Below are 23,738 nucleotides of genomic sequence, written 5' to 3'. Positions count from 1 at the left end.
GAAATTTACATTAGCTAAGCTATGGAACCAACCTAGGTGCCCTTCAACAGATGAATGGATAAAAAAAATGTGGTACATATTCAGAAAGGAATATTACTCAGCCCTAAAGGGAAGTGAAATGATAGCATTTGCTGGTAAGTGGATGGAACTGGAGATTATCATGCTAAATCAAATAAGCCAATTCCCCAAAATCAAAGGCTGAATGTTCTCTCTGATGCAAAGTCACTGTAAAGGTAAAAGTAGAAAAGAATAGAAGTACTTTGGGATTAGACAAAGGGTAATATGAAGGGAAGGCAGGGTGAATGGGAATAGGAAATATAGTAGAATGAATCAGACGTTATTTTCCTGTGTTCATGTATGAATACACGACCAGTATAACTCTACATCATTTATAAGAAGAAGAATGGGAAGTTATACTACATATGTATACATATGTATACTATGTAAAAATACATTCTGTCATATATAACTAAAAAGAACATATAAAAAATATATACATATGTATACATATATTTGTGTGAAACAGGTCAATTCAAATTAGTTTATTGTTCTAATAAAATAAAACCTTATTTTGAGATAAATGTAAAGTAATAAAATCATGAAATAATTTTGAAAAAATAAATCTTAGGTAGGCCTCTTAAAACTAAATGTACAACTTGAGGGTTGTTGGGGTGTGACATGCACTTATGAAATCTTGTTTACCTCTGCTTCTCTTTATCAATTGGGGTGCCAGCTTATGGTGTCGAGGAAATGCCTCAGTCTCCCCACCACCGCTAAGCATTGTCTCACTCAGCTTTTCTCTAAAAGCCAACATTAACGTTTCCATGAATGAATGGTTCCTCAGGGAAAAGGACTAGTACTTCTTTGAGTTCTAGCTTTTCTTGTTTTGGCCTGGTAATGCTGTGCTACTTCATGTGCTTTTCAAACTGAGATTTTTCCATTGTTGCTTGAGGAGCAGCATGGATTGTTTTCAGGAGAAGCATTGTATGAAAAACAATGAATAGATAAAGAGATTTTATCCTTACTTATTTGGAATTCACTTGTAGTGCTTCCTTTGCATTGAGGACTTTAGCTCATACTGTTTGTGAGCATTTTTCACTTGACAGTGTGAACATCTTTTAGAATCACTATGCCAACAGAGACTTTGAAAGCATCTTTTTATTTAATAACAGCTGCCCTGTTATGCATTGAGAGTGTGGAATAAATTTCATTTTGGGGTAGAAAGACAAAGGGCCAGTTATGGTGCTTTATCACAAATTGGACTGACTTCATTATTTTGTTTTTCACTTTTTAAAATTTTTTTCTTTTTAGATACACATGACAGTAAAGTGTATTTTGACATATTATACATACATGGAATATAACTTATTCTAATTAGGATCCCATTCTTATGATTATACATGATGTGGAGTTCTACTGGTCATAGATTCACGTAGGAACATAGGAAAATTATGTCTGATTCATTCTACTGTTTTTCATATTCCCATTCCTCCTCACTTCCCTTCATTCACTGGATTGTCCAGTAAATTTCTATTATCCACGCCCCTTTATTGTGTGTTAGCATCTGCATATCAGAGAAAACATTTGGCCTTTGTTTTTTTGGGATTGACTTATTTCACTTTGTATTATAGTCTCTAGTTCCATCTATTTACTGGCAAATGCCATAATTTCATACTTTTTTATGACTGAGTAATATTCCATTGTGTATATATACCACATTTTTAAAAAATTTATTAATTTTATTTTTTAAATATATGACAGCGGAATGCATTACAGTTCTTATTACACTCATATCTTTGTATATATAGTATGTTCATGCCAGTTCATGACTTTATTTTTTTTTATTTTTTTAAAAAAATATTTATTTTTTTAGTTTTTAGTTGGACACAATATCTTTATTTTGTTTTTATGTGGTGCTGAGAATCGAACCCAGTGCTTCACGCATGCTTGGCGAGCACACTACCACTTGAGCCACATCCTCAGCCCAATTCATGCCGTTATTCATGTACTTTTCTTGTTGCATTACAATTCTTATTACACATATATACCACAATTTTCCATATCTGTTTATATATAAAGTATTGACACCCAATTCAAGTCTTCATACATGTACTTTGGATAATGATGTTCATCACATTCCACCATCCTTGCTAATCCCCTGCCCCCTCCCTTTCCCTGCCACCCCTCTTCCCTATCTAGGATTTATCTAATCCTCCGTGCTTATCCATTCAGCTGTTGAAGGGCACCTAGTTTGGTTCCATAGCTTGACTATTGTGAATTGAACTGCTATAACCATTGATGTGCCTGCATCATGACATTATTTTTTAAAGTAATAATAGTCCCCTCTGAAAGAGGCTATGTCAGTAAACCACATTAATTTGAAGCTTCAGATCCCCTTGAGTTGTGTTTAAGGTCCAGATCTTATTGTGGTGCCATGGGCATTGTAGCATTATGGTTTAGAACCCAGCACTAGAGTTAGTCCTGGTTTGGTCTGGTCAGGCCCATTAGTTACCTGCTACCGTTGCACTGTAAGTGCTAGGGGAACAATGGCTGGGTCATTATTGTTTATTGCATCCATAGTGCCTGGTACATAGTAGATGCATATTAAATTCTTGAACTTGATTAAATGAAAATTACACAGAGATTGTAGAGTGCCGCAGTCTGTCTGGGCACAATTCAGGAGCCACTTGTCAAAAGGAACTAACTTTATTTTTAGAACTACAAACGCCAAACAAAACAGCTCCTCAGGGAAAAAACCCTCAGAGCCCAACTGCCACCACCAGCTTCCACAAGCCTCTCACCCACACAAACCTCCCCACCTCCCACAATCCTTCTGTTCTTGAGGCCCATTGGCTGGGTCGCGTGGGCGGAGCCAAAGAAGTCCCCCAATGATCAGCTCCATGGTCTGAAAGGGCAGGGAAACAGCCCAATGAGTAGCTCCGTGGAGGAGCCAATCAGCTAGATGTTGCTGGGGCCGCTGTGAGCCAATCATCAGCCGGCAGCTGGAAGTTTGCTGGCAGCAGGAAGTTTGCTGGGACCTGCCGCAGGCTGCCCGGCCCCGGGTCGGCTGAGTTCCGCTCCTGCCGCCTCTATCGCCGAGCCCTGCCTGCGGCACCCCTGCTGAGCGATCCCCTGCTGAGCTGTCAGTGCACGCTGGCTTGCAATCTTGCAACCCGGTTGGGCACAAAAACACAAGCCAGTCAAACTGAGACAAAGTTTTATTTAGAGAGAGAGCCGTGTGCGTCCCCTAACAAGTGGGTCCGCCACGTGTGTGTTCTACCTGAGCGGGGGGGGGGGGGGGGGGGGGGGGGGGTGTTTCCACTTCCCCCGGAACACCCTCCTACCATCCTTTTCCAACCAATGGGAACTCTCCCATTACAAGAGTGACATGAGTAACCTGAGTCTTGAAATGGGCCCAGCTGAACAGCATGAGTCCAATTACCATATGAATGTGAATTGCTGGCTGGCAGTCATTAAATCCAAAGGTGCCTATATCAATATTTTTGCTGTGGCTCCTAACAGGGACCCCTTTGGCTGTGGCTCTCAACAGTAGAGTGTAAAGGTTAGAGCATGATTCCGAAGTCAGAAAGACCTTGCTTGTACTCCTAACTCCTCCGTTGTCTAGCTATGTGTCCTTAAGCAGATTGGTTACGCTTTCCATCTTGAAGTTTCTATGTCCTCATCTCTAAAGTGGGGTAATGATTGTTTCTACCTTATTGGGTCATGTTGAGAATTACTGAGAAAATCTATGCGAGGGACCTACTATACATGGTAGGTCTCAGTAAGAGTAAACTGTGATTATTCAGAAAGCCTCAGATCCCTGAGCTATAAAATTGACAATGTTGTACATATCTCATGGAATAGTTATTTTAAGTGAACTTAAGTATACATGATACTGAGTACAGTACTTAGTAAAAGCTCAATAGATGGGCTGGGGATGTGGCTCAAGCGGTAGCGCGCTTGCCTGGCATGCGTGCGGCCCGGGTTCGATCCTCAGTACCACATAAAAACAAAGATGTGTCTGCTGAAAAAAACTAAGAAATAAATATTAAAATTCTTTCTCTCTCTCTCTCTTAAAAAAAAAAAAAAAAAGCTCAATAGATGATCACTAATTAGTATTAGAGGCACTCCCCCACCCCCCAGGGCCTCTTGCGTGCCAGGGTGGTGCTCTATTGCTATGCTGTATCCCTAGCCCCAGATGGATGCTGTATAAATCATGAGTCTAAATTTATCTTTTATCTAATTGATTTGATCTCATCGTTTTGCTGATTTAATTGATTATCTCCCAATTTTGGGCCTTGTTTTGAAAAAGAAACTGATGTTTTTAATATGAATGTGTGAAATATTTTTATTGTTAGATTTGGTGTTTTTTTTTTTTAAGTCTCTAAAAAAATAACCATGGCCTATTAACTGTGTGTGTCATCACACTGGGACAGAAGCAACATTAAAACTGTAACTTGTATATCCCCATTATAAATGGAGGAGTCAAGAAAAAAATAAAAGCCAAATTCTGTTTTAATAAGCTCCATGGAATTTGGAGGTCTATTGTTTTGCTGAAATTTTGGGAATAGTAGAAATTACACTTTTAGCTAACAGCAGTTGTAAACAAGAGTTGACAACTCAGATTTTTCCATTAAAGTTAGCCAAGGACAGTGACTGAGCAACTAAAAGATGCCTCTGCTGCCACTGCGTTTATGTGTGATTACTATCATGAGATTCCCTGCTGCTGCTGCATGTATTACCACTAACAGCTCCATGTATGTGAATGCCCATTGCCCACTAGGCATTTGCCAAAACAATTTGCATTAAATACCTCTTTATCTTTTCAACAATTTTCTGGATAAAGTATTAACAGTATTTTACAATTGAGTATATTGAGATTGAAAGAAGCCAAGGAACTTGTCATAGTTACCTGGGGAGGAAGTCAAAATGAGTCTTAATCTAAAACCAGGCCTCTTAACCACTGCAATATATTGTCTTTCTAACAAAACGTATGCTTATTTTTCTGATAAAATTAATTTATTTCATAAACCTTCATCTTTTTCTATCCACTGAGGATTAAAAGAAAGATTTCTTCTTTTAAAGGATCTCAGTGTTTGAGGAGATAGTGAATAAGTATTGAGCAGAAATATTCTTTGCAAGTGTCATGGTCACTGGCTTTTCTGTTCATTTGCTAGCCTTTTTAGTAGAGTAGGATGTGAGACCAAAATTGAGAGAGCAGACCACACTTTTGCTTCGGCCTTTCATCTCTCCTCTCAGACAGACATCACAAGATCTAGAATCTAGAACAGGAAACAGGAGCAAATAGTAAATGTAGGCTAGGTAGAAAGATTCTTGAGGTTTTCAGACTAGGAAATTTTGTACTCTGAAGGATTCTTTGAGTGGTTGGCTCGCTCCTTCCTTCCTTCCTTTCTTCCTTCCTTCCTTCCTTCCTTCCTTCCTTCCTTCCCTACCTCCCTCCCCTATTTAAATTGGAGATTGTCTTGGGGGAGATATGTGTGATATTAGCAAACTTTAAGACTTAGGAAAATATAAACCTCAGGTGTTTGAAATTTATTGTAAGTTTTTATCTCAAGGGAAAAGAAGGGGAAAGGTAAAGGGCTAGCTAAACCTCAACTTTGAACCTAGTTTATAAAGCAAAGAAAGAAAAAAAAAAGATTCATAGGAAAGTTTTATCATGGAATAAAAGAAAGATGTACTGTTTTATAGAATTTCCCTCTGATATAGTTCTGGTATATCCAGTACCCTTCCAAATATGGCTACCAAGATAGAATGAGAAAATTCATAATGTAGCCATTGACTGCAAAGAAGGAGGGTATTGGGAGGTTTACCTTCATTATCTTTGTAGCTCAGTGGTTGGGGGTCAGGTTTTATCTTTTGGGTATTATTTTTAAGTATTTTTAGTACAGGTGTATTTGTAAATACTGCTGTTACTATATTTGAATAAGCGTGAGGCTGACAGGTAGAGCTTGAGTTATTTGGACATGCAATTCCATATGCCTTCTGATTTTAAAAGGTACAGATGGAAAATACTTGGTCATGATGGGTTTTTGCAGATAGGAATTTAAAAACATTGAGCTAAGACCAGTAAAGCAGAGGAAAGGGACTAGGGGAAGGGAGGAGCAGAGGGAAAGAGGAGGCACTGGGGACTGAAATGGAGTAAAATAAATTCCATGCATATATGATTATGTAGAAATGAACCCCACTATTATGTACAACTGTAATGTACTAATAAAAGCATTTTTAAAAAGCCAAGAAGAAATCCAAAGAAACAAAACAAAATAAAATCTTCAGCTAAAGAAATGTGTAATTTTTCTAAGTTATTTTAAGAATTACATAATGGTATTTTATCTTTTGCATTCTAGCTTTTAAAACTGTGAGACAGCAGCCCTCCCGAAATGTTGCTACTAAGAATTACTCAGAGGTAAGAAAAAGGTTTTATAGTTCTCTTTTAATAATTTATGTTTCCTGCATTATGAATTGTCAATTCTTTGACTTGCAAAGTAAATAAAAGAGGACCTATTAAAGCCAGAAGATGCTTATCACTTACATAGACTGAGGGCAACTCAGAATTCTTCTTATTTCTTTTCTTCCTTTAAAAATAGTGGTTCACATTACTAAATATCCATAAGGAGTGTATGTAAGGTAATATTTTCAAGGGTAACAACAATGAAACAAAAGGGCATGAGTGTGGAATACTAACATCCAAAGCAAGTTTAGACTCAACACAGACTAAAGGTTGGAGCCTAAGGATCTCCGTGGTCTGCTCGGATTTCACATGGGCCTTCTGCTCTTCCTTTGGCTTCCAAAGACTCTAGAATGGGCTTGACTCCCCTAGTACCTCACTTTCAAAACCTGTATGTCTTAACTTCCAAGCCAGTGCTCTTCCTCCTATATCAAGGTTTCTCTAGCAGCACTATTGACATTTTAGATAAGATAATTCTTTTTTTATGAAGCAGTGTCCTTTATGTTGTAGGATGTTTAGCAACATCCTTGTCCTTACATGATGTTGTTTCAGGGGTTTTATCCTCATCTGTGCTTCATTTAGGTGAAGACAGCTTGTGTGTGTGTTGCATGTCAAGATAACAAAATGTCAAGGAATAGCTAGTATTTTGCATGATGGAATAAAAAATCAGAAATATCTTTTTTGGTTCTTACTCTAACAAATGGTATTTAGTAGGGACAAATGTAACAGACACCTGGTACTTCTCACATGGTTAGATACTTCATTTAAAATTGGAGATGGAACACTGAAGTTCTAGCTCCTCATCGGAATCCAGGAAGAACATCACAGGTCACCACTGCCCTCAAGCCTGTGCAAGTCACTCACCAGTTTGTATCCTGTAGGTACCCAGGCCCTGTGTGGGCAAGGAGAGAAGTGAGCTAAGGCATTCGATAGAGAATACCATTTGTGAATAAAGAGGGACATTGGAGGGAGGTCAGGCTGACTTTAATTTTTAATAGTTACTGCTTTCATGTTTTCTGGCTCCCTTTTTGTGACTTTTTAATATACTTTTCAAAAAACCACTTTCAGATTCAATTATTTAATTCATATTTAGATGTTCCATTCGTAAAAAGAACCATTTTTTGCTTTGTTTCCTTCCCTACCCTTAGGAGATTGAGGTGGATGAATCAGATGAGGATGACATTTTTCCTACTACTTCAAAAACAGATCAAAGGTAGGTTGGGGACTTTCTGAAAAAAAAATCCAAAATATTAAAAAGTATCCAGAATTCTAGTTTTACATTTTTCTGTGCTGTATAAGTTCAACAGAATTACTTTCAACTAGTAAAGTATGTACAGAAATAAGAAATAGACAAGGGCTAGATTGTAAAACTGTTGCAGTGTTGTTAAGTATTGTCACTGAAAATGTAAATAACCTGTAATTTACTTCCTTTTGTCTTTATTACTCAATGATTTTCTTCCCATTTACTAGAAAATAATTTTGTATTTTGTTAATTTTGATTCCAGCTTTTCTTTACTACCATAGTTTATTTACTTAATTGCACATGGTGCTGTACTAAGTGCTAAAAAGAGATGGTGTAGATTTACTCTGCCTTAGAGTATTTATATGCTTTTCCTGGCCTTTTTTTTTTTTTTTTTTTTGCCTGTTGCTGTTGAGCTTGACTTAATTCAGTAGTACCATTTTGTTTCACAATTAACATTTTGGATGAACACTGCTTAGCTAAAACTCAATTAATGGAAATTTCTATGAAGAAAATAATCAGTGACCTTTTTAAATATTTTCTTTTTGAGCATTAAATTAGGTCTGATGGGGGACATAACAACTATTTTAATATGGTTATGCCTTCAGGCAACTTAAATTGTGGAAAGAGTTGAACCCATTTATGAATCCATTAAAGGAAGATTGAATCAGTACATAATTATGTGTGAAATTATGACTCAGGCCCTTATCGTGAGTGCTTATGGGAAGGGCTCAAATAAAGAGCCAGGAGTGTGGGCTCTGGTAGAAGAAAACCTCTGGAGAGTGGTGGGCCTTTTTTCTTTCTTTTAATATGTGGGGCCTTTTTAAAGATACCTTTATTCTGTTGTAGAACTGAGATTTGAGTAAAAAATATTTCAATGTTACCATAATTTTCAGAAGTGGGGGATGATAATAGATATATTTTGATATGTGATAAGAACTATAATTATAATTAAGCCTCTGATCAGTGCTTGGTATGTCAGGTTGTGCTGTGTGTATTTCAGCATATTAACACATTGGATCTTTAATAAAAAAAACTGTTATTCCCATTTTACAGATGAGGAAATTGAGGCACAAAGAAACTTGTCTAAAGACATGCTAGTGAATGGAAAAATTGAGATCCAAACTCTGACTTTAGAGTCCTTTTTCTTTCTTTCTTTTTTAAAACAACTTTATTTCATTTGTTTATTTTTCTAATGTGGTGCCAGGAATTGAACCCGGTGCCTCATGCATGCTAGGCAAGCGTTCTACCACTGAGCCACAACCCCAGCCCAGGAGTCCTTTTTCTTAACATAGAGTTTTACTGCTGTAGTGCAATTGAAGGGAATTGTGTATTATTTTTATTCCTGGGTGCTTTCAGGATTGAGAAACTTAACTAGAAATGCATTTCTGATACATTCTCTATGTCATTGTCTTTGGTTTATTATCGCTCCTCCCCTTTATTTTTTGCCTCAGGTGGTCGAGCACATCAGCAAGCAAGCACATGTCCCAGAGCCAAATAACTAAAGGGGTTGATTTTGAATCAGATGAGGTAATAAAGTCTTTTAAATTGTTAAATTTTAATTAATTTTTAACTTTGTGATAGGTAAATAGAGACTGCTAGCTAGTTGCTAAAAGTTATTTAATAGTTTCATTGATAGCTTTTCTTTGATCTATAATGTTAAAAGTCAATAGGGAATATCTGTTGAGTGCCCGTCTGTGTAATTTCTCATATGAAAGTCCTGCAGATTTTTAAAAGATGATGTTCACTCCAGTTAACATTTCTTCAAATATAAATGATAAAAGCTAAGAATAGTTTTTTAGCTTTTACCATTTATATTTGAAGAAATGTTGGTGATGATAATGTAAGAGCTTTTAATGTTATTTTAATAGAATAATTACCCACTGTGTGCTCCACATGTTTCATATATAAGATGGTGTCTGGTGGTGTTACCTCAGAGTGTTCAGACATTGAATGAAATGCTTTCTGATAAGATGTATAGAGGAAACTCAAGGTGATTGTCTGAATCGGACAAATGTTAAATCTCCTCTGACTTGAATGAACAGGAATAGAAAAGGTATGATCAAGACTTGCCTCTTGCCTTTATTCATTTATTGTTTTCATCAAGTTGAATTAAAGCTACATGACTGAAGGATACTGGACTTTCCCTTTCCTCCATTACTGCCATTTAAAGGACATTTACAAGTTTTTGTTGAATTCCTTGAAGGTATTTCTCTTAGACCTATCATCCCTTTCATTTATTTCTTTTTATTAAAAAAAATTCAACTTTAGTAAAAGCACTTTAACATAAAACTTAACCATCTTAACACGTACAGGTTAGTGGTATTAAATATATTCACATTGTTGTAAAACAGATCTCTAGAACTTTTTTTAACTTTTTAAAAATTTGTTCTTTTTAGTTATATATGACAGAGTGTATTTTTTGGAGAGAGAGAGAGAGAGAGAGAGAGAGAGAGAGAGAGAGAGAATTTTTTTAATATTTATTTTTCAGTTTTCCGTGGACACAACATCTTTATTTTATTTTTATGTGGTGCTGAGGATCGAACCCAGGGCCTCGCACATGCCAGGCGAGTGCTCTACCACTGAGCCACAACCCTAGCCCAACAGAATGTATTTTGACATATCATACATACATGGCTATAACTTCCTATGTTTGTGGTGGTACATGATGTGGCGTTATACTGGTTGTGCATTCATATATGAACATAGGAAAGTCTTGTCCCATTCATTCTATCGTCATTCCCATTCCCACCCCCTTTCATTCCCCCCCGTCCATAGTTCAATCAGGGAACCTCTATCTCCCCACCCCAGATTGGAAACACACACACACACACACACACACACACTCTCTCTCTCTCTCTCTCTGTTGTGAGTCAGCATCCACATATCAGAGAAACATTCAGTCTTTAATCTTTTGGGTTGGCTTATTTTACTTTGCATGATAGTCTTGAGTTCCATCCATTTACCAGCAAATGCCATCATTTCATTTCTCTTTATGGCCGAGTAATATTCCATTCTGGATATGTACCACATTTTCTTTATCCATTTGTTTTCTTTATGCATTTCTTTATATTCTGTTGAAGGGCATCTAGCTTGGTTTTCCATATCTTAGCTATTGTGAATTGAGCTGCTACAAACATTGTTGTGGCTGTGTTACTAGAGTATGTTGATTTTAAGTCGTTTCAGTATTGCCGAGGAGGAGTGGGATAGCTGGGTCAAATGGTAGTTCCATTCCAAGTTTTCTGAGGAATCTCCATACTACTTTCCAGTGTGGTTGCACCAATTTTCTGTCCCACTGGCAATGTATAAGTATGCCCTTTTCCCTACATCTTTGTCAACATTTACTGTTGCTTGTATTATTGATAATTATCATTCTGACTGAAGTGAGATGAAATCTTAGTGTAGTTTTAATTTGCAATTCTCTCATTGCTAGTGAGGTTGGACATTTTTTTAAATATATTTGTTGGCCATTTGTATTTCTTCTTCTGTGAAGTGTCTGTTTAGTTTTTTTGTTCATTTATTGATTGGGTTATTTGGTTTTTGGTGTGAAGTTTTTGAGCTCTTTATATATTCTGGAGATTAATACTTTGAGTTGTTGATGGCAAAGACTTTCTCCCATTCTATAGACTCTCGCTTAATGTTCTTGATTGTTCCCTTTGCTGTGAAGAAGATGTTTAGTTTTTGATACAATCCCATTTATTGATTCTTGATTTTACTTCTTGAGCTTTAGGACTCTTGTTAAGGAATTCGGCTCCTAAGCTGACATGATGGAGATTTGGGCCTACTTTTTCTTCTAGTAGGTCCAGAGTCTCTTGTCAAATGCCTGGGTCCTTGATCCACTTTGAGTTTTATGCAGGATAATAGATAGGTTAGAACTTTTTAATCTTGCAAAACTGAGACTCTATAACCTTTAAACATGGTCCCATTTCCCTCTTTCCCCAGTTCGTGTACCCATTGTTAAACTGTCTCTTTCTGTGAATTTGTCTGCTCTAGGTAACTCATATAAATGGAAAACATACAGTATGTGTTGTTTTGTGACTGGCTTATTAATTTTCCAAAATGTCCTCAGGATTCATACATGGTATGGCATGTGACTTACCCTTTTCATTTTGAGCTTCCACTGCTCCTTCCAAGTTCCCTGTATCTCAGCTGTAGTTTTAAAACAACTTGAGCTGGGCCGAAAAATGACAGCAAGAGCTCATCAGCAAGAGCTCGTTCTATCTATTGAATGTTACCATATTTATTCTAGGAGAGAAGCAAGCAGAGCATCTGTATATACATGTGATTATATATTAATGTTAAAATTTTGTGTACTAGTTCATGTTTAACTGCAAAGATAGAAAACTCTCTATTGGACTTCATTTTGGATTCATATTTAATAAGTTCTGCTTTTGATAGTAGCAGAAAATGAATCAGTAAATGAAAGTGAATTTATATTTCTCAAGGTATCCATTTCTTACCAGAGATGGATAATTTAGCTAACACTTCAATTTGTTAATACCATCAATAAAACTAACATAAGCTAATGATTTCCTTTATTAATTTGTTAATAGAAACATAAATCAGAAATTTACAAATTTATTTTACCTCTGAATATTGAATTATAAAATATAATCAATTTATATTATCCCTCATTAAATTATATAACTTGAACTTACCTGAGGTTTGTTAGTTTTCATTTTCTTTAGTTAAATTCTTAGTTAATATCTCATATTCCTGTTGTTTTCTAACATGCATGTAATTTACAGCTCATCAGGATGGAAACTCTTGAAATATTCCATCTACTTCTTTTTCAAAAACCCAAAAGGTTGCGTTGATAAGTTGTTTCTTCAGTAGTCTGAGAGTAGCTATCTACTTCTAGCCCTAAATGGGAAATGGGAACTAAGAATTACAGCTCTAAGTTAGACCTTCTGCATGTGAATTCATTATTTTTTGGTGAATTTTCAGAATAGCAGACAACTGTAATAGAATGTAAATGGGAGGGAAATGGAAAAAAAAAAAATATTGACAGACCAAATAGAAATGACTTAATTCAGTTTTACCTGGCTTACCCATACCTCATTTGCTTTTATTTAGTCTAATCACTGAGAGAAATGGGTGTTCAATATATATGTGTATATACACTCGTATATTGCAGGATCAAATTTTATTTTTAATGCTCATTAAGAACTTGAATTGAATTATATGTTTCACACTTATAAAGGAAATGCAAAAAATGAAATCTAGCCTGTGTGAAGCGAAAGTGGCTCTCACTAACACCATTGCTTCTGTCTTGCTTCAGGGCAACATGGAACAATACTGACTTAACATCTATGTCATTTCAGGATGAAGATGATGATCCTTTCATGAACATTGGTTCCTTAAGAAGAAACAGAAGATAATATATTCAATGGAACTTAGAAATTTTCAAGTTACAGAAAGAATCAAAACATCTCAAGCAAAGACTTCATAGTTAAAGATTTTAAAACTGTTTCTGTGAACTGAAAATTTTGAAAAAGACTTACTTAACAGATAAACTAATATGTAAGAATTTATATTTTTAAGTATCATTTCCTGAACATGACTCTATTACTGAAGGTGTTTCTCAGCTGATGGCTTTAAAAATAACATTGGTTCTCATTTTTTAGTCTGATTGTTAAATTATTTGGGAATGCTTTGTAAAATTTAAAATGTATTTTACTGACATGTTAGTGTATATCTTACTGAATAGGGCTTTGCTTAAAGGTTGTTCTTGAATAAGTAGTAAAATAAATCCACCATTATATATTTCTGCTTCATGATCAAAGACTTTCAGTATCTTAATGTTAAATTTAGCCAGAATTGAAGGAAAGAGCTATAAAATTTAACCTCTTGTTTTAAAACATAATTTTCTAGAGGCTTTGTATTTCCCAGAAGTGAACATTCTATGTGAAACTGTGCCTCACATCACTTTTGTCATTAAGTATGGGTTTTCTTTTTTTTCCCCTAGTGCTTCATGTAGTAGTAGCCCCAAAGATTTGGAATGATTAGAAGTACTGAAAAGTTTGAATAATTCTATATAGATTTTTTTATTAAAAAAAAACAAAACAGTCTGTTAGAATTACTGAGTTTTTGTTCCATTTGTAGCAAAAATTTAAAACATTATGTTCCTATTGAGTGGTAGCAATTGTCTCTATTATTCTCTATCATTAAGGCTATTCTCTTTCTTACATCTATTTGTAGGAAGAAAAACGTTAAATAAATTTTATATTTTACAAATGTTAACTTTTTTCAATAAAAGAGATACTTACAGTTCTAGCTACTCGGGAGGCTGAGGTAGGAGGAGAGACAGTTCAAGGTCAGCCTAGGCAACGTAGTAAGATCCCATCTCAAAAAGACAAAAATAAAACTTTTCTTTTAATTTTAACTTTGGTTCCTATAAAATATTTCTGAATGGGCAATTCCAGAAATCTTGAAGAAGGTTTTATTGAAATAATCCCATTCTCCTTTTTAACACTCTTTAAAAAATAGATACCTGAGAATATTCCTTCTCTCCCCCCCCCCCCCAGTACTGGGAATTGAACCCAGGGATCTTTTGCCACTGAACTACACTCCTATCTTTTTAAAATTTTATTTTGAAATAAGGCTTCACTAAGTGGCCCAGGCTGGCCTTAAACTTGGGGATCTTCCTGCCTCAGTGTCCTCTGAGTTGCTGGGATAACAGGCGGGCAGCACTATGTCTGGCTGAGAGAGTTCATTCTTTGAGGCAGTTCTGTTTAAAGACTCCTTAAGGAAATGGTGGATCTTTGTGGCACAACAACCTGACATTTCTTCATACATAGAAGCAAATAGTTGATTAAACAATATTCATTACCATCAGAATAATTATATCTAGAACTTGTCAAATTATAAGAAGCATTTAGATAATGGATATCTCTATATTATAGCATCTTAGAAATGGCCTAAGTCAAAAATTACATTATAACATTCTAATGAGTTTCTTTAAAAACTAAGTTTTGTGCCTAACTTGAACATTATTTTAGCAAGTAGCATTAACTTGAACATTATTTTAGCAAGTAGCATTAACCTAGCAGAAGGCATTGTTTTGTGAAACACTCTAAGGCAGATCTGCCCACATCTTTATTACACTTTAAATCCACAATATGACCTGTATTTGAATGGAGTAGAGATTCAGTCTGGGGTGAAATGGTGGTGGGGAAGCTGAAATGGTATGCCCTCCAACCCATATACATGGCACACTGGCTTGGACCAGGCAGCGTCAGCTGATGGCTGGTCTCATGCCAGTTTAAATGTTCCTGGGTAAGGGGGAAAGTGAAGACATGGCCACTGAAGTATACTAACAGCTTCCTGGGCAAAAGGAGTAAGTCTTTCTCTCTTTAACACTGCTGTAGGTTATGAACAGAGATACTTAATATGATGCAGTTAGCCGCTAAGAAAAGTGATTCTGTGGCAGTTACAGAAAATGAACATCTCTTCAACTAATTCAAGTCATTTTGTGAATAGTTAGTGTGTGGCAAGCTCTAGAAATATGGTAAATAAAATGTGTAAAGAAAACCTGTCTCACTGAATATTGTTAACGTAGTTAAATGTGCCACATATCCTTGATTCTCTGTATCGAGGCAACAAAATCTACTGTTGGTTTCTCTGTGGTAGTTTTCAGAACTGTTTGTATAGGGATCTCTCAAATGATTCCAGACCACTTGGAATTGCCCTTGGAGGCTGTGAGAGTAGTGATGAAAACATGGTGAGGAAAATGTTGCAGGGAGTCCTTCCATGCTTACCAAAGAAGAAATCTTCCTGACTTCTTGTCTCCTATGTAAAATCTAGCAAGGGTACAAACGCAGTGTTTTCCTAGGCAGCCCTAGAAAATAGAACTGCTTAGGAAATTCAGGCATTTAGGAAGATGAGGCAACCTTTAATTCAGGTACAGATGAAACTTGTTTTTATTTTTATTTTTATTTTTTTTTTTTAAAGAGAGAGTGAGAGAGGAGAGAGAGAGAGAGAGAGAGAGAGAATTTTTAATATTTATTTTTTTTAGTTCTCGGCGGACACAACATCTTTGTTGGTATGTGGTGCTGAGGATCGAACCCGGGCCGCACGCATGCCAGGCGAGCGAGCGCGCTACCGCTTGAGCCACATCCCCAGCCCCTTGTTTTTATTTTTATAAACTTAAAATTTCTAATCACAATAAATACATAAAAGTCATACAGTTTAACAAATAATTATATAGTTAGCACTTGTGGAATCTCTATGTAGGTAACAAATAGTGTCGCAAATGCCCTGGAAGTCCACTGAATGTTCTCTCTTCTGAGTATGCAGTCCGACTAATCCAGAGTGCTTGTTTTTCCCACAAGGTGGTGCTTTCAGAACTAGATATCAGTCAGTATGTTTCCTCTGCAAAGCTCAAGAAATCTAGTTTCCAAATAAATTTAGAACCTATGCAGGAATATTAAACCTATGCAACAGTACCATAATTAGCCTTCTAATCTTAAATGTTTCATATATTTTATCTGGTTTGGGCTGTAACTATAAAAATTGCCAGTTTGATAAATTTTGCATATAAATATTCAAGAAGAAAGAAATGTTTTATGTTTTCATAAAGACAAAAATCCTTTCTTGAAAAATTGAGTAGAAGAGTTTATCAATGTAAAGTTTTTCTTTGGAAGTGTATAATATTTAAAAGTAACTTCCCCAAAGTGATCTGATATCCTTTTTTATATCTGCTAAGCATTTAATTAACAATATTTTATGGTTTTTAACAGCTAACTTCCATTAAAATTATTATAAAAGTTTTACATAATAAAGATGTGAGTTTTTTATCCATAGAGATTCTGTATTCTTGAATGAGAAATGTGCACATTTCATCATTTGCTTATCTTACTTCCAAGAATTTTGAATTTAATGTTCTTTAGGTCTGAAAATACTCAAATTTTAATTGATCTCTGTAAAGCCTATTCATAGGTTGCTATTGCAATGCACATTTGTATGTTTTTGTGACAGATCATAAGATCTGATTTTAGCTATTTTAAGGTGGTGAAAGCAATGCATACTTATTCTTCAAAATTCAGATACTGAAGTACCTAGCAAAATGTGTATATTTCCTTGTAATCCTCTTGTCACATGTGCCTTGTGAACAATTAGGTACATTTCTTCAATTACTTTTGGCACGACTATTCTCATTGTTGAATTAGAACCCCTTTGTATAGCCAAGTAATTTGGTGCTTCTCTCAAGGTATATGCTCACTTTGGTATCCTGATTTTTTTCATATCTGATTTGTTAACCTTTTAGTTAAACCATTGTTGCCTACTTTGTTTTTGTGCCTGCATGAGGTAATCACTTTCTCCACTAAGGTCATGAAGATTCTTGTGTTATTTTCCAGAAGTCCGTCTGTTCTTTTTTTACATTTACAGTGCAGCTAGGAATTGGTTTTTATGTATGGTATGAGAGGGGGTTGTATTTCATTCATTTGAATGTGAAGGTACATTTCCATGTGAAAATGCACTTGCTCCAGCCCATTTGTTGAAATAACTACCATTCCCCTGCTCTGTAGAGCCCTTAGTCCTTGAGTTCCCATCTGCATAAATTGGTTTCTGAACTCCATTCTGTTCTATTGGCTTATTTGGAATTAATTATTGTAACTTTATAATAAGCCTTTTTGTCTATGGAACAGTTTCTCCTACTTCGTATTCTTCAAGGATATTTTGGAAAAACTTGGCTCTTTACATTTTCCATAAATTTTATAATTATGTATACTGCCATGACATAATGTAATATAAAAAATATCCATCTAGTTTCAGTTGGGTTATAGTTCTTAAATATTTTCAATTGCAGTTGATTTAATTAAAGCCTTGACCTTATTCCGGCTTAACGAGACATTTTGTTTGATACATAAACTGATTTTGGTTCCTGGAGGTAAAACTTGCTATGAAAGCTTAGAAACATTCTGTCCTTGCTGGACTTTCTGTTTCCTACCTAAATGGTTATGAACCCACTTCCCTGAATTACCATTCTTTACCCATTTGTGACATGGCCCAGTCAAGAGAGGGAAATAACGTTTCTTATACCCCCATCTCATTCATCTCCACTTTTTTCAACCTGTGTGAAGCATGTGCTATCTTTCCGTCTCCTCTTGAGACCCTGCCTACCTCTACAGAACAACCAACCTAGGCTTGCTTCCAGTTCTGATCCTCACTGTTCCCATCCGCAAGTTTTCCTCCATCTACACACCTGGAAACAAAGAAACCAGAGCTTTTTTTTTTTTTTTTTCTTCACTTCCTGCTCTTCAACAGCCATCTCATGTTCTCCATGGATTGCTTCTCCCATTAAATGCAGCAGGTGCTATAAAGGAAGGAGGAAACTATTGTGTTACCTGTTCTATGCCAGGCCTAGCTATGTATACATATTATTTAATTCTCATAACATCACTATAAAGTAGGTGTTTTGGTTTGGATATGAGGTGTCCCCCAAAAGCTCCTATTAATGCAGGAATATCAGGAATAGTCAGAGGTGAGATAATTAGATTATGAGAGTTGTGACCTAATCTGTCCATCCTAGTTTGAATGGACTAACTGGGTAGTAACTATAGGCAGGAGGAGTGTGGCTGGAGTTGGGTCCCTTGGGCCATTTCCTGTTATCTTCCCTGACCCCTCCGGCTCTCTGCTTCCTATCTCCACCATGAGTGGTTTTCCTTCTCTGGGACCTTCCCCCATGAGGTGCTGCCTCACCTTGGGCACAGAGAAATGTAACCAGCCACCTATGGACTGAGATCTCTGAAACCGTAAATAATAAACTTTTTCTTTTCTAAGTTGTTTTTGCTGAGTGAGTGTTGTGGTCAGAGTGACACAAAATTTACTAAAACAGTAGGCATTATTATTATTATTTTTTTAAGTAGGGAAGGGTAAAGGCTTAAGCTAAAAATCATACAGCTAATAAATGTTAAAACTGAGATTTAAATGTAAGAAATAATTTTGGGGGCGTGTTGAGGACAGGTACTGGGGATTGAACTCAGGTGCATTCAACCACTGAGTCACATCCTAGCCCTTTTTTGTATTTATTATATTTAGGGACAGGGTCTTACTGAGTTGCTTAGACCTTGCTATTGCTGAGGCTGGCTTTGAACTCACAATCCTCCTGCTTCAGCCTCCCGAGTGCTGGGATTACAGGTGTGCACCACCTCTCCCAACCAAAAATAAATTTTTATTTAAATAAAAATTTTAAACTTAATGAATTTAAACATTTTTAATGTAAATGGTAGAACTGAGTTTTAAATCTAATTCTGTCCAAATCCAAATTCCAATCTTTCCACCTGTCTCCCATCAACTAAGGCACTTCCTGACTTACAACTAAAAACATTATCCTCAAATCCTGAAGCATGTTTGAACAGGACTATACAAAAAAGACAGAAAAAGCCCAAGAAAGAACATGAGTCATGTCTAAAATTGGCGACTGGCCTAGGCAGGGTAAACAACAACAGGAGGGCTCTTCTTTAGAGAAAGACATTTCACATGGTACAGGGAGGGAGTCATTAAACATTGAGTAGCAACCTTGGGTGACCTGATGACCAAGTTATTGTGAATGTTGAAAATGCAAATAACTTCCAGTAGGTTTAGATAAAACCTGTAATAGGTGATAGACTGAGAATTGGTTTACACTGGGATTAATTGGATTTAATGTATCCATCAGCTAAAAATCTAATAGTGATTTCACACAAGAAGTTATTCTATTTATTGTTTTTGCTACCCAAATCATATTTATTAGTTTTTTTCCAAAACAACAACAAAAGTGTGCTATTGTAGAAAACCTGAAAAGTCCTAAACAGCATAAAGAATACATACATATATTTGTAATAGCTTCTTTGTTTCGATAGGCTAGACTTAGATGTGAAGCATTGAACATACAATGAGGTCATATTTAAAGACTTGGTAAAAACTGTCAAGTTGCCTGGTTGAATAACCAAAGGAATGAACTTAAAAATGACAGACTGGAAATGCAAATAGCTAATTAGCCTAGGACTTTGTTAGTGATTAAACTTTAAACAACATATCACTTTTACCTATCACAGCAGAACTTTATTCTTCGATAGTGAGTGCTAGCTCCAACTCTATATCAAGCAAATGCCGAAAAACCACGATAGACATAACCCCACAAAGCTTTGAGTCTAAAAGAGATACTTCATTCATTGAGCTCTTTTTTTCTGAGCCGGGACTGAGCTAAGCACTTTGTTACCATCATTACATCTGATCACCATGAAGGTAGGTATTTTTATCCACTGAATGGGAAGCAGATGTTCAGAGACTGACTTGCATGAATCAGAGCTATAGAGTGGGAGCATTGAAGTCCAGGTCTGACTGACCAATGATCTTACTCTTAGCTTCTGGGTGAGGAAGAAACCTTTTACAATGCATTTCAGAAAATCAAATAAATGACTAGGTGTTGGTTAGTGTGCAGTGAAAAGAAGTGCTCTCATGTTGCTGGTAGGAGTGTAAATGTATATATCCTTTCTACAATGCAATCTGGCAAAATTATCATAAGCCTTAAAACATTTTCATCCTCTTTACCTGAAATTCTATTTTTTGGACTCTATCCTAGCCAATAATTTGGACCAGCAGAAAGGAAATGGATCGAAGCTGGATGATGGATGCACATTTCTCTAAATAAAAAGTCTAAAAATATTTATGTAAAAAGATGATTCCATCCAACATTATTTATGATAGTGAAAAAAATACTATGGTATGGTAGTCAATGAAACAAAATGTTATGCAGGCATTTAAAAGGATGTTTTGAGAAAAATTTAGTAACAAGAAATATGTTTTTATAGTAATATAAGCAGGACACGAAACTGATAAAATTTCATTTTATGTAAAAAGTTAAAGGAAGCAAATTAAAATGTTTTTAAGTTTTTTGCATTTTCAGTTTTCTTTACAAATACAATTTATACTCAGAAAAAAATGTTTTATAAATTTAGGAAAAAAACAAGTGGTTTGCAGAGGAGAGTAGTCAATCTTGACCTATAACAGGCTCCTTATTGTTGTCACTGTCAGGAATGGGTTTCTTGTCTGATTAGCCAATTGAGCCAATCTGACCAGGGTGCAATATTTAGTTATACCTAAGAGGGTCTTTGGCAATGGGAAATCAAATCATTTGCTTTATAATAATTTGTATACTACCTCCACTGCAGAACACAGCCATTTTTTTGATTTATGAGATGTCAAGGAGTGATGGTGAAATTAACAGCTCAGCTTTATTTCTGTGAATGCTTTGGGATTTTCCCTTTTAACAGAATCTATTTATACTTTCACATATTCATGCTTTAAATATTTAGTAAGAGCCTGCTCTGTGCCAGATGTTATGCTAGGCTTGGTTTAAAAGAGGAAAAGAGCAGGGGCCTGGCCTTAAGGAAACTGTCCAATGGGAGGGCAGAGTGTGGATAGTTATTACACTGTGTAACAAAGGACTGAGGTGGGAGGATGAACCAGGATGAACCCAGGCTGGGGATCCAGAGCTTTCTGGAAGTCACTACTTGTTAAGAATTTTTATTTAGCAGTTAAACTTATAAGTATAGTATAAATGGTACGATCCTTTTCCCGACACAATTTACATTAGGTTTTATTAGTCTACTCTTAATTTAAGGCTTTTGTAATATTCTTATGTGATTTTTTTTTGAATACTCTGGTGGTTCAAGATCTGACCATCCGTTTCCCATACCACATGCTAACTTCACTGTGGACAGTTTTTCCTCTCAGAGACATCATCATCATACTTTAAATACCAAACCTCCCTTGGTTCCACTGCCTGCAAGCAGGATTTTCAGCTGTAATTGCTAGAATTTGTCTTTATCATAGCATGAACTTTAGGAAATAGAAGTCAGGAAAAAGTTAATATGAAAAAAAGACTGCTTTTCTCTGGAGCTCAAAATTAATGGCCTCAAGTGGTAATTTTTTTAAAAAAATCTTATTAAAGCATTTTTCAAAAGGGTATGTCAGTGATGGCTACTACTTACATCTGGTGAAAATAAGTTGTAGATCTGGTGATGCTTTCTAGAAATATCTTTAACAAAATTTTTACTGAGTATTGTAAAAAAAAATCCACCTTAATCATCATTTCCCCTTATAGAAGATGCAACATTTCTCAAATGGCTTAAATATCATGGGTAATTCTCTTCTTTCACATTCTAAGGATCTGATTTGAAACAAAGCACACATAAAAAAAATAAAGAAGTAGAAAAAAATAGGTCATCAGCAATTAAGAGCATAGAATTAAAACTGGTGCTAAGAAATATGACTCAACCTATAGAATTACACAAAATCCCTTAAGGAAACATTGATTCCTTGGTTCTACCCAGTAGAGGAACTGTATCTTTTTTTTGCTCCCTCCAAGATCTAATTAAGACATGTTCATTTTAAATAATTAACCAGCAACAGAACCAGAAAATAGTTATTATCACAGAAGGTAGGTTTTACATTGCATGTAGAAGATGATTAACTATGCCCCCAAATCCTACTAGAAAAAAGTATTCAGAGAAATTTGCTTCCTGAATTGTTTGATGATTCCAAGTTCAGTATCTACTACAATAATTACCCATTACTAATATTACTCCTGTCTGGGTAATGTGCCAGGCTACAGAAAGTAATGTTAGGAATAAGATCATTCCCAGCCTTGGAGGAGTTCACAGTTGAGTGGGGAAAAGGAGTGCATATCAACGAGACTACAACAGAGGAAGTCCAACATTAGAGAATGGATGGCATGTTATGGGAGCACTCTTAAAAGAGGAGATTTGGGCCAGGCATGGTGGTGCACGCCTGTAATCCCAGAGGCTTGGGAGGCTGAGACAGGAGGATCATGAATTCAAAGACAGCCTCAGCAATGGCAAGGTGCTAAGCAACTCAATGAGACCCTGTCTCTAAATAAAATACAAAACAGGGCTGGGGATGTGACTCTGTGATTGAGTACCCCTGAGATCAATCCCTGGTACCCGCCCCCCACCCCACCCCTGCCAACACACACACACAAAAAGAGTAGATTTGGGACCTGACCTTGCTTGTCCTGGGACTTTGGCAGTCAAGTGAGGCATCAGTGAGTTTTCAGAGGAGTGGCAATATTTGAACTGGATATTGAAGAAGAGAGGAGTTTTTTCTGGCCTTAGGATGGCAGAAACAATGCTTGCAGGTAGAGAAATAACATTCTCAAACACATACCATTGTGAAATTGGCAAAGTGTGAGGTGACCCCAGGATTCTAACCATGGTGGACAGTGAACAGAAAAGGGAACAAGTATAAGAAAGTGGGGGGAGAATGGGCTATGAGTTGACTTTGGAGCTTGCTGAATTTGAAGTGTTCGGGGGTATTCTAGGTAAAAATATTCAGCCAACAGTGAATATGTGATACAGGTCTGAAACTCTTGACAAAGGTGATGAGTAGAGACACAGATCTTGGTGATGAGTGGTAGAAAGTTAAACTTGTGGATATGGTTGGGAACATGCACAAGGACATTTGGTTCAAAATGAGCAAATCACGGAGAATGCCATTCTGGAAACTACCTACCCTTCTTGGGATACAACTAATATTATGACATGGGTTAAACAGATTGGTACTAGGTGGCCCAATACCCAAATCACCATTTATGAAAAATTTCTATGTAAAAGTGCAGGGTAAGTTAAAGCAACTTGCAATTTAATTTGGGTAACAAACTGTAATTTGGAGCATTGGTATTCTTCTTTCCCTTATTCTAAATATATCTTCTTACTCGATGGCTCCAGTGTATCAGACTTGGAAAGCAATTGCTGGCTTAGCCCACCCACACCTTTTGTGTTGTTACTGCATTTGTGTAAATCTTCAGCAATACTTGATATTTCAGGCCTACTTGGTTCTTTTGTAATTCAAGTATGTCAATATCCAATGTGTGCAATTTAAACAAGCTTCAAGTGACTGTCATGTCACCATGCTATTTGCAATTCTTTCCTTTCTGCTGCTGTGATTGGTGCCAGAGGGAATTGTGAGTGTGGAGAGTTTCTAACTCAAGTAGGAGCTTTTTAGAAAACAATGTTGGTGTCAAAG

At 36.2% G+C, this 23,738-nt stretch overlaps 1 protein-coding gene across 2 annotated transcripts in view; it reads left to right on the top strand.

Moving 5' to 3' along the window:
• The window catches only part of Mre11 (MRE11 double strand break repair nuclease), a 61,853-nt gene extending 46,249 nt beyond the window's left edge, over positions 1–15,604 (top strand). For both annotated transcript variants that reach the window (XM_026396106.2, XM_026396105.2), the window contains exons 17-20: positions 6,366–6,424; positions 7,615–7,679; positions 9,161–9,236; positions 13,031–15,604. In XM_026396106.2, coding sequence (XP_026251891.1) covers positions 6,366–6,424; positions 7,615–7,679; positions 9,161–9,236; positions 13,031–13,087 — 257 coding nt within the window. In that variant the 3' untranslated portion in view covers positions 13,088–15,604. The remainder of the gene's footprint in view (positions 1–6,365; positions 6,425–7,614; positions 7,680–9,160; positions 9,237–13,030) is intronic.
• The last annotated feature ends 8,134 nt before the right edge of the window (positions 15,605–23,738 follow it).

This window comes from Urocitellus parryii, chromosome 4 (genome assembly GCF_045843805.1).
Source record: "Urocitellus parryii isolate mUroPar1 chromosome 4, mUroPar1.hap1, whole genome shotgun sequence".
Taxonomy (NCBI): Eukaryota; Metazoa; Chordata; class Mammalia; order Rodentia; family Sciuridae; genus Urocitellus; species Urocitellus parryii.
Note: the sequence above shows the minus strand (reverse complement) of the source record. Positions and strands in the feature narration are given on the sequence as shown.